The sequence below is a fragment of the Mycena indigotica genome (genome assembly GCF_014461135.1).
Source record: "Mycena indigotica strain 171206Taipei chromosome Unknown Mind.scaff0005, whole genome shotgun sequence".
NCBI lineage: Eukaryota > Fungi > Basidiomycota > Agaricomycetes > Agaricales > Mycenaceae > Mycena > Mycena indigotica.
This window is the reverse complement of record NW_023503004.1, coordinates 2258047-2272797: the sequence shown is the minus strand read 5'-3', so window position 1 is coordinate 2272797 and position 14751 is coordinate 2258047. Positions and strand designations below refer to the sequence as shown.

Sequence of the window (14751 nt, the reverse complement as noted above, 5' to 3'; positions counted from 1 at the left end):
TTCGGCGGCGGTAGGCGTTGTTGATGATAATATATGCTCAGCGTATATGAATGGTGTAGTTGTTTATCTGAATGAACCCCCTCGCGGTGGGCTCCAGATGAAATGCGGAAATATGGACAATGAGTGGAAAGGATAGGGAGGATGGACACTAGCACAAAACACAAAACACACAAAACTCCAAACTCAAATCAACACTCTCTAACCCTAATGTAAACCCTAACCCTAGGCTAGGTTTACTATCTAATCCAATCAAAGTTCGTATTCAGCGCGCGTGTTCGGGGGTTCCAACCAAAGTATATGGTTGCTGCAATTCAGATAGGTTCAACAATGGGTGTGGTGGTGGTGAAGAATGGATGGGATGGACAACAACAACAATATTTCTGCAAAGATCAGCAATATCAATAGCGTTCGGGGTTCTCGGGCAGCGTAGATCAACAAAACAAATCTTATCTGGTTCACAAAATCAAAGTCTCGTTGTCGTCGTGGTCGTTCTCGAAGGCAGCAGTTCCACTTTCCACTATGGGGAGCAAAACAACCGCTTGAAGGGCGTGTTGGATTCTGAAGTCTACTGTAGCATACAGCGGGAATATATACCTGAAGCTCCCCTGCCTTATCTAATCAATGGCCGCGGCCCACAGCGTCTCCGCGGTCACGTGCCTCATTCTGAAACGGTTTCATTCGTCTCTGACGCGTCCCAGCCCTATGTTCCGCATTTGTGACGCGTCCCATCCTCCATAATGTTGCATCCCTTCGTTTGAAGGGCTTGTGTTTCGCCCCCTCCTTTGGTGTTTGAGGGTGTCCGGCCGGCCGCGGCCCGGTCCGAGTCCGCTCCGGAGCTCAGCCGCCTGCCCGAACGTGGCCCGAATGGCCCTTCCGCCGCTTGGCGCGTTGCGTGCATGTTATCGGGCAGGTGACTGTTGGGAGAGCGTTGACGGATCGGTGATTGCGCGCGCGAGATGGAGGGCCGGACCGGAGTCGGAACCGGAATCGGACCGGAATCGGAATCGTCTCCGAGGGGCCGAAAGGAAGGTTCCCCTGACATTGACTTAAGAGTTCCGCGGCTTCGGTGCTGGTGATATCGAGAAGTTCCATTAGAACGAGACCTATTAAAGCGTTAGAGAAGAGGTGGGGATTAAGCAAGACACACACGAGCGCAATTCAGAGCCAGTGCGACAAACAGCTTTCGACGAAAATCGCAAGCCTTCTGCCCGGGCTTCATGGTTGGGAGGATCACTGGGTTGGTGCGTGTCTTTTCTCCGCTAACTTCGAGGTTGACTTCGCGACGAGCAGCACTGGTAAGGAATAAATAAAATCCAGAGCAGTGGAAATGGACAAACGGGAAGAGATCCATCAGCACAACCGTATGTTTTTCCAATTCTTGCGGATGTCGCTGCTTCATTTCATCGTAGAGGAGACTTCCGCCGAACATCACCCCGCGATTGTTGACTGAAGCCAGGTCGACGCATAGGCCGAGGACCTCCCAGCCCCATCGCAAGCTGAGTTGTTGACTCTGTACCGGCATCAATAAATGGCGGGACAGCGGAGACGGAAGCATTACCTGGCTAATTAGAGGTTTGAGGTCGTGTTTCATCATAGTCATCGCGCCGCGTGTTTTCTTGATCTCGGTGGCGCTGCTGAGATTTGAGTCCAATAAGAACTCCACATATTCTTTCATTGCCTCTGCACGGGCTTGTTTGTCGTTTCGTTGGTCCTCGGGAAGCTTGTTGAAGATTGCGTAGTAAGCAGCGCGTACGCGAGCATGATATTCGGAATTTGATTCTGGAAGGAGAATGAGACAGCGACAGGAGATACTATAGCGACAAACCTCCGTCTTCTTTGGGCATTTTAACCCTTGTCCACGCCTGAAATGCAGCCCAGGGGTTAGTGCCGCGAGCCCAGTGGTTGTCCACGCCGTCCGCCCTTGCCACAGCCGCCACGCTAAGTCCGCGTACATCTGGGTAACCGCCGTCTGAGCGATCTTAGCCGCAGCGGCAGAGAGTGGGCCTGGGACAATGGTCCACGTTTCGCCGTCTCCTTCCTCTTCAGAGGGAGACTCGTCTCCAGAGGCAATGATATCGTCGAGGGCGCGGGATGGCATAGCCTTAGCCTTGCCCTTGCCCTTGCCCTTGCCCTTGCCCTTGCCCTTGCCCTTGCCCTTGCCCTTGCCCTTGCCCTTGCCCTTGCCCTTGCCCTTGCCCTTGCCCTTGCCCTTGCCCTTGCCCTTGCCCTTGCCCTTGCCCTTGCCCTTGCCCTTGCCCTTGCCCTTGCCCTTCGCCTTGCCCTTCGCCTTGGGCTTGGGAGGGGAGTGCTCATGCTTGACCTTGCCCTTGCCCTTGCCCTTGCCCTTGCCCTTGCCCTTCGCCTTGCCCTTCGCCTTGCCCTTCGCCTTGGGCTTGGGAGGGGAGTGCTCATGCTTGACCTTGTCAAGTGCTGATTGTGCTGCCCAAAGCTTCTTCTTGTAGACTTTGGTGAGTATGCGCAGCCTAGGGCTGGAAGGAGTTGATGGAGGTGGAGGTATATTCTTCTTATCTGCCCGTTTTGCTTGTTTGGCTTGTGCAGCTCTGGTGTTAGCCTCCCATCTCTTTCGCAAGGCATTTCCCGGCTTTTGGTCACCACCCATGTTGTAGCAGATGGCTCAGAACAATACTCCAATGCAAATTTGGCAAGGGAAGAAACTCACGGAGGCAGAATGGGGTGGAAGACACGCAAATGAGATGGTGCACACGTCGGATCAGCTGTCAATATGCGTCGGGTCACCCCGTCACATGCCAATTAAGGACTTTTGGCAGGCAAATCATTCGGCTGGAATTTCAAGCTGATTAGACATGTATTTAGCCCGGAAAGTTCTCATATATGTATAATTCCTTTCAGAGCATAAATCTATATTAGGAACAATGATTTGGTGCATATCTAACCAAGACTGATGACAGATCTGGTCACAACGATATCCTTTTCTTACATGTAAACATAGATTTGTAGAGACACTACATTGAATACATTCCTGATACCTAGCCTCATCCTCCCAAGTATCTACGACTTTAAAACTCCTTTGTCATTCTGCATCTTAGCCCACCTGCCAGATTAGCCAAGTGATAGGTGTCAAACATTTACATCATGATGTGCTTGGTGCCCATCCTTATTACTTATAGTGCTCCTCTGGCACAGCCCTAACCTGAGCTCCGGCCCACCGCAATCACATATGGGACTACGCATCACCGTGCGTCCAGCACTCCCAATACTGTTAACACATAGCCATATCAGAATAGTGTAAGTGTGCATGTATCTACTTTTAATGTATGGTACAAGTTTCAGAACAGGATGAACAAACAATAATGTGGACAGGAACTAGTAAAACTCATTGATAGTGACAAGAAGCAGCATGAGAACAAGAATAGCAATATATGTAAATATGGGCGGCATAGGTGGGGTGTAGCATTTTACCCAGTTGGGACCAAGGAAGTCCAAATCAATATCAATATCTGCATGTCCCTCAGGGGATATCACAAGAGTGCATGGGTAAATTTGAAGGGTACGGCAGAGGACAGGTGAACACCAAAGGATATGGTCTGTAGCAGGATAGGGGCCGATAAGCCAACCATCAGTGTTAATAGAATATTTTGGCAGGGTCAGTGTTGTATCCCAGACTCGGATTGTCTTGTCTTTAGAGCCAGAAACTACTTTTGTGCCATCTGGAGAGAATGCAACAGATCGTACCCAATGAGAGTGGCCATCAAAGCTCTGCTCTTCTACTCCTGTAGCTACATTCCAGACCTTAATTGTCTTGTCATTAGAGCCAGAAACCACCCTTATACTATCGAGAGAGAATGCAACAGATGTTATCCACTCAGAGTGACCATTAAGGCTTCGCTCTTCTGCCCCTGTCACTGTATTCCAGATCTTTACAGTCTTGTCACAGGAGCCAGAAACCACTTTCATGCCATCTGGAGAGAATGCTACAGATTTTACCCGATGAGAGTGGCCATTGAAGGTCTTCTCCTCTGCTCCTGTAGCTGTATTCCATAGCTTGACTGTGTTGTCATTAGACCCAGAAACTACTTTTGTGCCATCTGGAGAGAATGCCACAGAGTTTACCTGGTCAGAATGGCCTTTAAAGCTCTGCTCTTGTGCTCCTGTAGCCACATTCCAGATCTGGACTGTCATGTCAGCAGAGCCAGAAACCACTTTTGCACCATCTAGAGAGAATGCAACAGATGTTATCCACTCAGAGTGGCCATGAATGCTCTGCTCTTCTGCTCCTGTCACTGAATTCCAGATCTTCACTGTCTTGTCATAGGAGCCAGAAACCACTTTCATGCCATCAGGAGAGAATGCTACAGACCAGACATCATCAGAGTGGCCATGAAAGCTCTGTTCTTCCACTGCGGTAGCTGCATTCCAGATCTTGACTGACTTGTAAGTAGAGCCAGAAACCACTTTCATGCCGTCTGGAGAGAATACTGCAGATGTTACATCATGAAACTGGCTATTAAAACCCTGCTTTTCAGATCCTGTAGCTATATTCCAGATCTTAACTGTTGTGTCACGAGAGCCAGAAACCACTCTTGTGCCATCTGGAGAGAATGCTACAGACCATACCTCATCAGAGTGGCTATTGAAGCTCTGCTCTTCATTATCAGAATGGCCACTGAAGCTCTGCTCTTCTGCTCCAGTAGCTATATTCCAGATCTTGACTGACTTGTCAGCAGAGCCAGAAATCACTTTCATGCCATCTGGAGAGGATGCTACAGACCATACCCAATCAGAGTGGCCAGTAAGGCTCTGTTCTTCTTCTCCTGTAGCTACATTCCAGATCTTGACTGTTTTGTCATAGGAGCCAGAAATCACTTTCTTGCCATCTGGAGAGAATACAACAGATGTTACTGCACGAGAATGGCCATTGAGGCTCTGCACTTCTGCTCCTGTAGCTACATTCCATATCTTGACTGTCTTATCATTGGAGCCAGACACCACTTTCATGCCATCTGGAGAGAATGCAACAGATGTTATATCTTTAGAGTGGCCATGGAGTCCCTGCTCTACAGCTTGTGTAGCTATATTCCAGATCTTGACTGTTTTGTCATGAGATCCAGAAACCACCTTCATGCCATCTGGAGAAAAGGCTACAGAAGTTACCCAACTAGAGTGGCCATTGAAGGTCTGCTGTTCTGCTCCTGTAGCTGCATTCCAAATCTTAACTGTCTTATCATGAGACCCAGATACCACTTTTGTGCCATCTGGAGAGAATGCAACAGATGGTACACAATCAAAGTGGCCATCAAAGCTCTGCTCTTTTACTCCTGTAGCTGCATTCCAGATCTGGACTGTCGTATCATAACAGCCAGAAACCACTTTTGTGCCATCTGGAGAGAATGCTACTGCCATAACCCTACTCCCATGACCCTTTATATTCACCAGGACCTTATCCTGAACCATATTCCTGCAGTTTACTTTAACCAGCTGGGGAAAATATTTTCCCCAGCTACAATGACCTCTCCTTCTCCCTAATTCTATTGCCAAAGCAGTTATATATAGGTGTGGGGTTGATAACCCCCCTCGGCCATGAAAATAGTATGTCCATAGAGATTGGGCCTTGTGTAAATGATCCTGTATCATGCCTGTTTCCTTGATCTAATATCTTGGTTAATATTCTTTTCTTTGCTTTTCTTTCCTAATGTTTACCTTATATATCCAGTTCAGGGCCTGGCCAAGTGCTATACGACAGTCTCCATATGTCAGGCTCATAGTCTCCATCCAAAACAATATCTTAATCTCTACAAATCTTTGTAAACACTGAGTAATTTCCTGTACCCTTGGATTATCATGTCTGATAGAGTTTACATGTGCACCCCAGTTTTGGCAGGCATATCTTAGTTTTACTCCTATTCGTTCCTGGATTTTTGAATCCAGATTAACATCCTCATCATCTGTTTGGTAGGATGATGCTAAGTCACAGATATTGAACTTCAGCTGCTTCTCCAAAATATTGAATACATTGTGTGTTTGATTAATAAAGTAATCCTGGGCCTCATCTTTATGTTCTACTTTTGCCCAATGTAGAATAAAGTCATCAAATGATTTATGATAGCAATAAATGCGCTGATCAGCTGTGGATATATATAATACAGCATGGAAAGCTTTGATGCTCTGTTCAACAGCTAGTTCATCTGGCTGTGCAGACATACTCCCTATTACAAGTGGTGCAAGAGTTTTGATAGTATGTGGTTGCCGTGCTGATACTACAGCATATAATATATGCCGACGCTGGACCATTTCAGGTTTCTCTGATGGTATTCCTTCAGAAAGAATATATTTATATAGGGTAGCAATTTGAAGGTCATCTTCATCATCATCTAGACCAGCTAGCCTTCCACTTGTAGACAAGCTCACTACTCGGTTATGTTGTTGTTGTGGTGTCAGATCATACTGTGGAGGTTTGAGATATCTAACAATTGTTGCTGCATAAATGAAAAGTCCTTGAGCCTGTTGAACAATATAATGCCTATCATCTTCATATAGTTGTGGCAGCTCTGTGCCAATGTACTGCTGAATATCCTCAGTTGCCTGGTTTTTTGGGATCCACTCAAGATGGTAAATATTTTCTTTGAGTTTTTGAGCATATCTGGCAATTTGAGGATTTGGACGGCTTGTGATCAAGAATTTCAAACCCTTGAAGTCTTGGTTGATTTCATCCATCAACTGTTCAAGGATATTGTGTCCCTGGCTTCCTTCAATCTCATCCAAAGCATCAATTACGATGAGATGTGGTATAGTGTGGTGTTGCATAGAGTTTTTCCAGGGCTCTGCCAGAAGTTTCTTGACATGTGTCCTTGAAGATGGGACTATGGTATCCAGACTGGTATTAGACAGTCTGAGGGCATATGGTCCATATCGTTCAAGAAGCTGTCTGGCAATAGTGGGAATGATGTTCCCTAAGGTTCTTGACAGAGGGTCAGTTCTAGAGCAAAAGAATGATGCAGCTAATCGTTTTTGGTCTTTTAGTTCTTTGCAGATTGTATAGGCCACAGTCGACTTCCCAGAGCCTGCCATACCACTAAGCCAAAACATTTGTGAGCCATTTGGGTCCTCAATCCAGTTTTCAAGTATTTTCAGTAGCTCTTGGCGGGTTCCTGTGGTACATGATCTTCGTGCAGTACTCAATCCTTGATCTGCGCTAAATAATGCTTTCGGTGCAAAGGGCAGTTTTCCTGCCTGATAATATATGGTAAAATGGTCCAGAGTATAACAATTTTCAATACCATTGTAAATTTCATGATATTTGTCACATCTAGGGCAATTGACTGAGTTATTATGTTCTGTTAGTGATAATTTATTAGTTGATATATTGATGGTTGTAAATATATGTATATCACCATATGATCATTCAGACCTTGGACTAGCTCATTAGTACAAGCTTGAATACTCTTTGCAAAGTCATCAGGTTGTATGAAGTTGTGGAGTTTTGACTGTTTAAGTTTCTGTAACTTCATAGTTTCTGTTTTGAGTAACCTAAACCATTTTCAGACTTCAACAACTGATGGGAAATGCATACTGTGCTAAGCCCTGACTGCTTCTAATAACAGTTGGGTTGTATTTGTGCCCATCAGAGATTTGTTGGTTGATTTTCTCCAGATTACCTGTAAGTGTCATGACCAAAGCCTCCAAATCCTCCTTATTGTTCTGATATTCCTACAAAATGATTAGATTTGTAACAGGGTGATGCAATCTCAGGATTTACAATGATCCAACCAAATAATGTATCCAACACTTGGAGAGGAGCATTGAATGGAGCAGGAACTATTGGATTAAGAACATCCAGGATTGCTGATAGTCCCTTCACACTGCTTTGGGCCTTTTTGTAAAGGATCTTCTTCCACAAAGGTTGTTTCTATAAATTTTCCATTGAGAATGGATATTGGGGAAAAATTCCAGTTGTTACCTGAAGTTCCACTTGATTATCCAGCTCCAGTGGTGTGAGCCACACCTCAAAGCTTCCATCATTCTTATTCAAAGTGTCCAATGGAACAGCTACCACTATCAATGATCTGCTGAGCAGCATAGAACACTTACAATCTCCAGTGGCACTTTTGTCTAGAAGTTCCTGCACAGTATATACCTGCTGAGCAAGCAAATCATCCTTTTCCCATTTGTGCCAGTGGAAAAGTGTAAAATTAAGTTTCACATCATTTGATTCAACAATACTATGTGGTTTGTCAGTCAACCATGAGTACTAGGGTATTGAATATTTCTGAAACTCACATTTCTTCTCTCACACTCCACTGAGTGGTCTGGGGGCCTTTCATCTTCTTGGTCTCACTCAGAACTTGCCCAGTTGGGCCTCCAAGGCGGATAACAGCATAGAGCTTTGTAGTCTTCACTGGTTTGTTATCCAAACTATCGGGGTCTTGTGCTGAATTGACTTCAACACACAGGTCAGCACTGTTGAGGGCTACTACATGGATGAAGGCTTACTCCGGAGGATGTAGGTCTGGGACATGGTGGTCGAGTGCAAGCAAGGAGCGTCGCCTCCGAGTCCCACGCGGCATCCTGTGCTTGTCACCAGAAGTATCACATCAGAAGCGATGAACTCCTCGAGGCCAGCCACATGTATCATTGCACACGGACCCCGGCCCGGGGGTGTCACGGTATCGGTGTGCAGCCCGAGCTTCGCCCACTCATAGGTACCGCAGTCCGGCTCATGCTCGTCGATATTGGCACAGCTGTCCGTGCCAGTGTACATTGTTGCATTGCATTCGAGAGCACCCCGCCGGCCTGTCCATGAGGAATGTCTGAGAAGCATCAGACTCGTTTTTTTCGCGAGACACATTGCAGACATGGACACATCGATCATCGCACGCGGAAGTTGAACGTGTAAAATTGGGGCGCTGTCAATCTTCGCGGGCGGGCGGCGGAAGCCCGCTTCTGTGAGCTGTTCATCGGAGTTCACGACGAGCATTCGCGTGCGGCCTCTCATCTCATTGGCAACTGACAGTAAGAAGGTTTAAAATTACAGCCGATGCTCATCCACTAGCAGCGCCAGCCGTCTAGACCACCCCCGAGTCCAATACCCACGCGCCCGCGACCCAGTCGTTCTCCGCGTCGGCGAACAAGACCACCAGGCCCGCGTCAATCGTCATCATCTCCGCCCAGCGCGTAGTATGCAACGCCGGATTGCGGCTTCCAGGCCTGCAAGACGGATATATGCCACGCCACGACCCCGAATGCCGGTGTCAACTTCGCCTTTCAACGGTGGGGTCGAAGCCTCAGGCTCCCCCCGACGGCTGCCTGCAGATGGCAATGGCATAGTTGTCGTCATTGACTAGTTGGAGTCTGATGTGCGCGGTGGCAACCCTCTAGCGGCGATGGTCCTTTCGGCGCGGCTCCAATAGTCCCACCCGCCCCACGCGCCGCGCTCCCAGTCGGCCTCCGGCCACTCCCGACGCGATCTCAAGATCACCAGACGCGGATCAACGGCGGCGAGCTGGGCCACGTGCTCCAGATGCAGCGCATCCTCCGCGTCGCTGGGTTGCTCCAGGGTCGGCCCGAGCACCTGCGCCAGCACTGCCAGGGCGGGCCAGCACCGCAGCGCGCTCCGCATCAGATCCAGATCGGGTGCGCCACCGTCGAAGAACGAGATGTTCGTGAGAGCAGGGAACGCGGCCGCGAGCCGGGGCAGCGCGAGGGGCGCACTGTGCGGGGTGAAGAGCTCCAGATGCGTCACGTGCGCGAGCGGCGCGGGCGGTGGGTCCGGCCCGGGGTTGCGCTCGGAGAAGACGGCCTCGAGGTTGATGGTGAGCCGGCGGAGGGCCGGGAGGTCGTGCAGGAGGCGAAGGTCGGTGATACTTGCGGGCGTGATGCTCTGCAAGCGCAGGTTGACGAGGTTAGGAAATGAGCGGAGGATGCGCGGGATCAGGCTGCTCGCTGCCACGTCACCGTCGTCGTGACCGGTGTGCAGGGAAAGTCCGCAGACCGCGAGGTGGCGGATGTGGATCCGGCTGGCAGGATAGTTGTCGATGAGTTGCCATAGGTCGTTGATGCTTCTGCTCACGACGCGCACCCGATAGCGCAGCGGTCCGATCCTGGAGTTGCAGGCGTATACGGGGTTTTTTTTAAAAAGATCCCTTGTAATTAGAATATTAACATTTTTAAAAAACATCAGTGATTTACAAGTCTTCCCCTCATTTTAATAAAATCCACGCTGTCAAACTCCGTATCTTTCTTGGCACCTTGGCATCAACAATTTTTTTCATCTTTTTTAGCCTTTCCCCTACTCAGTATTTTCCCCATACTTAAGGAATTTTCCACACGTCAGGTCTGGGGCCTTATAGCTACCACACTGCCCACCCTGACAAGGCTTTTCAACCTTTTAAACCTTTTTTTGATCTCTCATTTCCCTATGTAAAACCTGCCTTTTGGCAGGGGCATAAATTAGAGGCATTTTTTAAAAACATTAACACTGGTAATGAGAAGGCTTTTTTAAAAAAAACCCCGTGTACCGGTGGGAGTTGTTTGGACTGGAGAACACACTACAGGGCTCAGTGACTCACCAGACATGGACACGCCGGGCGACAAGCACTAGCGTGTACATCGTCTCCTTGTTTCCCCACGCCGCGAGCTCGAAGACCATGCGCTCCAGTTCCCGTGGCAAAACTGGCCCCGTAGCGGTGATGGGCATGGGCAAAGTGACGTGGCTTATGTCATTGACGTCTGACACGTTACATAAGCACCATTTCTTGCCGTCAACCACGACTGGCATCCGTCTGGCCGTCCACGTCATGAGCAAAGATAGTCTCAAGGTTGATAGACACTTTGCGCATGCCTACTTCCACCACCACCGAGCCAGTTCTGCCGCCGGAGCTCGAGTGCACTATCTTCCAGCTTGCGGCGTGGGAAGACATGGACATGATACGCACGTTGATGCTCGTCGCTCGGCGCGTCAAGACCTGGTAAGTGTCATGCTTCATCATCCCTTCTACCTCTGAAAAAACTGGTACTCAGGATGAGTCCGCTACGCTATCGGGTGTGCCGCATTGAGGACGACGAGGACCTGGAGGCGCTGTGGAGGCTTGCAAACTCTTATCCCGACGACTGCGCACACACGACTCACCTCACGACCGTCGTGGAGCCTGAGTCAATGTTGGATACCATCTCCCGCCTCGTCCAAGCCTGTCCGAACCTGGTAGACTTGCGCCTGTGTGGCGCTCCGCCGGTAGCAGACGACATGCTGGCGATTGCGGCACTGCCACACCTCCGCAGGCTCTCGATGAGCCCGAGCGATGTCTTCCTGAACGCAGACGACGACGGCCACCCGGCATTCCTGCCCCTCCCCGGGCTGACGCACCTCGAGCTGCTCGAAGAAGTCGAGCCCACGGCGGTTCCCTGGATTGCCCGGGCGTTCCCGGGGCTGACACACCTGTCGTTCAACGACGTGTACCTGCCCACCGTCATGCAGCGCGCACTCAAGACATTGCACGGCCTGCACGTGTGCGTCTACGTCTATCGGGTGGACGACTGGGACTGGGACAAGGGCCGGAGTCCGGTGATATTCGAAGAGCACAGGGCGGCGCTCGCGCCGATTCAAGACAAGGACCTGCGCTTGGTCGCTCTGCTGCTAGTGGACCTCGATGACGACTGGGAGCGCGGCGCATGGGGCGGGCAGGACTATTGGGCCTGGGCAGAGGAAGAGGTTGCGACGAAGAGTGCTGCGACCACTCGTAAAACAGTGGAAACGGTATGAATATCATGTCATGTCTCCAACCTATTTGTACTGACTGTTTTGTATCAGTGAGGCAGAGGGAGACCCACTAGGAGATCTCCCAAGTATATAATGATTCCCAATCCAGTTTTGGAGGGTTGAAATTGATACTTGGTGTCAAGGCTTTGCATGTGACTAAATGACAATATGTTCTTTGGTCACTCCGATAATCATTCAGTACGCTTCCAGCCCCAACGCGCTTTCATACGCCTCCCACCTGCCCTCAGCCTCCAACGCAGCCTCCAGCGCAGCCGCAGCCATCTCAGTTTCCTGACCCATGGTATCGTCAGTGGGCACCGGCGCCTCGCGCGCCAGCCGTGCCAGCGCCGCGGCCTTACTCCCCGCGGGCGTCTTGAACGGGATCGGCACGAGCCCCGCCGGCCCCGCGGCCACACCGAGGAAGAGGAAGTGCACCTCCATGCGTCCCGCCGCCCGGCGCACGCGGGCGAGCTGCCAGTGGTCGCCCGGGCCGCCCGCCGGCGCGCTGTCGGTCTGCAGCAGGGCCACGTGCATCGTCCCGGCCGAGACGTCGAACGCCGTGGCGCCCAGCCCGCGCGGCGCGGCGACGTCGTCCGGCCCGCGGTCCGGCGCCGGGGGGTCTATCGCGATCACGTGCTGCGCGGCGAGCCGGCGGCGGTTCGCGTCGTACGCGGTGCGCATCAGCGCGCGCAGGAACGCGAGGTCGCGCCGGGAGACGCCGGATGCTGCGCTGTGTCAGCGGGTAGACGGGCCGGAAGCCGGGGTGGCACCTACCGTTGCGCTCGTTCGATGCGAGGACACACTCCGTGCGGTGGCTGTCGGCCCAGTCCGCTGCCTGGCACGCTGGGGAGCAGTAGAGCGCCGTACGGCAACGCCCGCAGCGCTTGAATTCGTCCTTGGGTGCCACGCGGCAGCACTGGTAGAAATTTAGACGCAGGGAAATAGGCTTAGAACCTCACCTGAAGGTTGTCACACCCTCTCAAGCGGAGACTGGGCACTTCTTTTGCGCGATACCGTTGCAGTAGCTCAAACCGCTCGTCCACCAGCACCACAAGAGCGCGCCACAGCGTCGTGTGGCTTTTCAGGGGTAGGAACTTCTCCATCGGCTGCTTGCTCGGCCCCATGCCCTTGTGTATCTCCTGGTGCAGAACAGAGATGACGGAGGCGTATGCCGTCGCGCGCGGGAGTATCTCCTCAATGAACACGGTCACGTTGCCATCGATCTCCGCCGCCTCGTCCGGGCGCTTCCGCGCGCCCTGCCGCGAGACGATCCCCGCGAAGACGACCGCGGGCAGCAGCCCCAGCTCGAGCGCCCTGCGCACGCGTCCCACATCACGTGTGTCCTTCAAGACGGCCACGAGCAGCGTGAGCAATAGGCTCGAGATCGAGACATCCCCCGCAGGGGTGATCCGCGTTGTCGCGAGGATCAGCGCCGGCAGGGCGGTCTCTGATGCCAGCAGCGCGGCGTTCAGCGCCGGATCGTGCCGGTCCATGGCGGTGGTCGCCCCGGCGACGAGCATCGCGGCGGGGATGTAGATGGACGGCATGTTTGGCGTGCGCTCGGGCGATGTGATGCCGCATGTGTGCATCCACTGCGCGACGGCCGCGGCGACGAACGCCGCGGGGCCGCCCGCACCCCGGATCAGCTCGGGGAGGTAGTTCGGGCCCGCGCGGGGCATGCTGACCATCGCGGCGGCGGAGAAGGCCGGGATGCCGTGCTGCTCGGGGATATCTGCCACGGCGCGCCAGGCGTGGCCCAGGAAAAGGAAGTACCCGGGCGTGGCAGGGATCGACCGTTGGACGGCGGGCGTCCAGCGCGTCAGGTTGAGAAGCTGGAACAGCAGGTCGACGGCTGCGAAGTAGAAGGTCACAGAGGAGGAGTAGACCACGCGGAGGCCGGGCGGGAGAGGCAGGTGGGGGTGGGCAGTGTCGAGGAATTCAAGCCAGGCCCAGATGCGCGCCCAGAGGTCGGGGACGGCGGTGAGCGGGAGCGCGTCTTTGACGGACAAGATGGGCCCAAAGGCGCGCAGAGAGACCAGTGACCGGGTGTACATCGTTTCCAGTGCATGTGCAGGTGTGTCATCGAGGGTGTCCATAGCGGGAATACCGATAGGATCAAGTGCGCTGTAGAACACGGGTGCCAGCAGGACTTTCGAGCTTGCATGTAGCTTGTCCTCGGCGACGGCCTGGGCGAGGAAGACGAGCTGCTGTGTCGAGCCCTGGAGCGCGTCGATCGCTTTGCCCTGGATGAAGGGTAGGTCAAATGCTAGTAAAGAGCGGGTAACAAACGCGTAGGACGACGGGCAGTTTGCGCAGCGTTGACGGCGCAAAGCAGGGGTGGATCGGCATGGTCGTTCGGGTGAAAGGCCGCTTATTGCATCACATCAGTGATGCGCCATGTGACTCGACAAGTTACGGAATTGACACCTCTTTCATTCTGCGCTGATGACGGAGCCCATTCTACCATTAGAGCTCGAGCGAATCGTGTTCGAGCTTGCAGCCGTACAAGAAAGGGATATGTGCGCTGCCGATCTCCGCCGACTCGGCGCACTGTCCGGCCTTGCCCGTCTGCGCCGCCTCTCGCTCGACAGTGATTCAGTGAATATGACCCGGAGCCAATCGAGGCAACTCTGCCAGGCGTTCCCCGTCCTCACATACTAGTACATGTCCATCGTCGACTGGGATTGGCCTGACGTCATTCGTGCTGCCCTCGCCGGGTGGGGCGGGCTCCAGCTGCTTGTGTACGTCGTCCTCCAGCATGACGATGCGAACTTAGACAAGCTGGGAAGCGTGCAATTTAATTGCGGGGGCACGGAAGGGGAGTTTTCGGCTGATTGGGACTCGGAGCGCTAATCTCAGCTTCTGCTACTTACCATTGACATACTTATATATCTACGCAGAAGTTCTGGAAACGCCTGTTCCCAACGCAGCAGTCCCTTCCGCAAGTCCTCTGGCATGACAACAATTGCCGAATCGTTGCCATGCTCCGCTCCCAAAATGACGACTACTTCAAGAACTGT

General features: G+C 52.2%; 4 protein-coding genes across 4 annotated transcripts; 1 reads left to right on the top strand and 3 right to left on the bottom strand.

Annotated features, from left to right (window-relative positions):
- Window positions 1-3345: 3345 nt before the first annotated feature.
- Window positions 3346-5103, bottom strand: MIND_00583500 (WD-REPEATS-REGION domain-containing protein; the record flags this gene model as incomplete). Its single annotated transcript, XM_037362594.1, has 1 exon — window positions 3346-5103. The coding sequence occupies one exon, from the start codon at window positions 5101-5103 to the stop codon at window positions 3346-3348; it is 1758 nt and encodes a 585-aa protein (XP_037220515.1).
- A 2450-nt stretch (window positions 5104-7553) lies between these two features.
- MIND_00583400 (uncharacterized protein) lies at window positions 7554-8953 on the bottom strand (the record flags this gene model as incomplete). The annotated part of the gene is made up of 8 exons (XM_037362593.1): window positions 7554-7570; window positions 7635-7686; window positions 7736-7885; window positions 7937-8025; window positions 8068-8198; window positions 8257-8416; window positions 8470-8786; window positions 8832-8953. The coding sequence occupies 8 exons, from the start codon at window positions 8951-8953 to the stop codon at window positions 7554-7556; spliced, it is 1038 nt and encodes a 345-aa protein (XP_037220514.1).
- A 1859-nt stretch (window positions 8954-10812) lies between these two features.
- On the top strand, window positions 10813-11785 carry MIND_00583300 (uncharacterized protein; the record flags this gene model as incomplete). The annotated part of the gene is made up of 3 exons (XM_037362592.1): window positions 10813-10943; window positions 10996-11728; window positions 11783-11785. 3 exons carry the CDS (start codon window positions 10813-10815, stop codon window positions 11783-11785), a joined length of 867 nt encoding a protein of 288 aa, XP_037220513.1.
- Window positions 11786-11926: 141 nt separating this feature from the next.
- On the bottom strand, window positions 11927-14080 carry MIND_00583200 (MYND-type domain-containing protein; the record flags this gene model as incomplete). The annotated part of the gene is made up of 4 exons (XM_037362591.1): window positions 11927-12456; window positions 12506-12647; window positions 12691-13974; window positions 14021-14080. 4 exons carry the CDS (start codon window positions 14078-14080, stop codon window positions 11927-11929), a joined length of 2016 nt encoding a protein of 671 aa, XP_037220512.1.
- Between the last annotated feature and the right edge of the window lie 671 nt (window positions 14081-14751).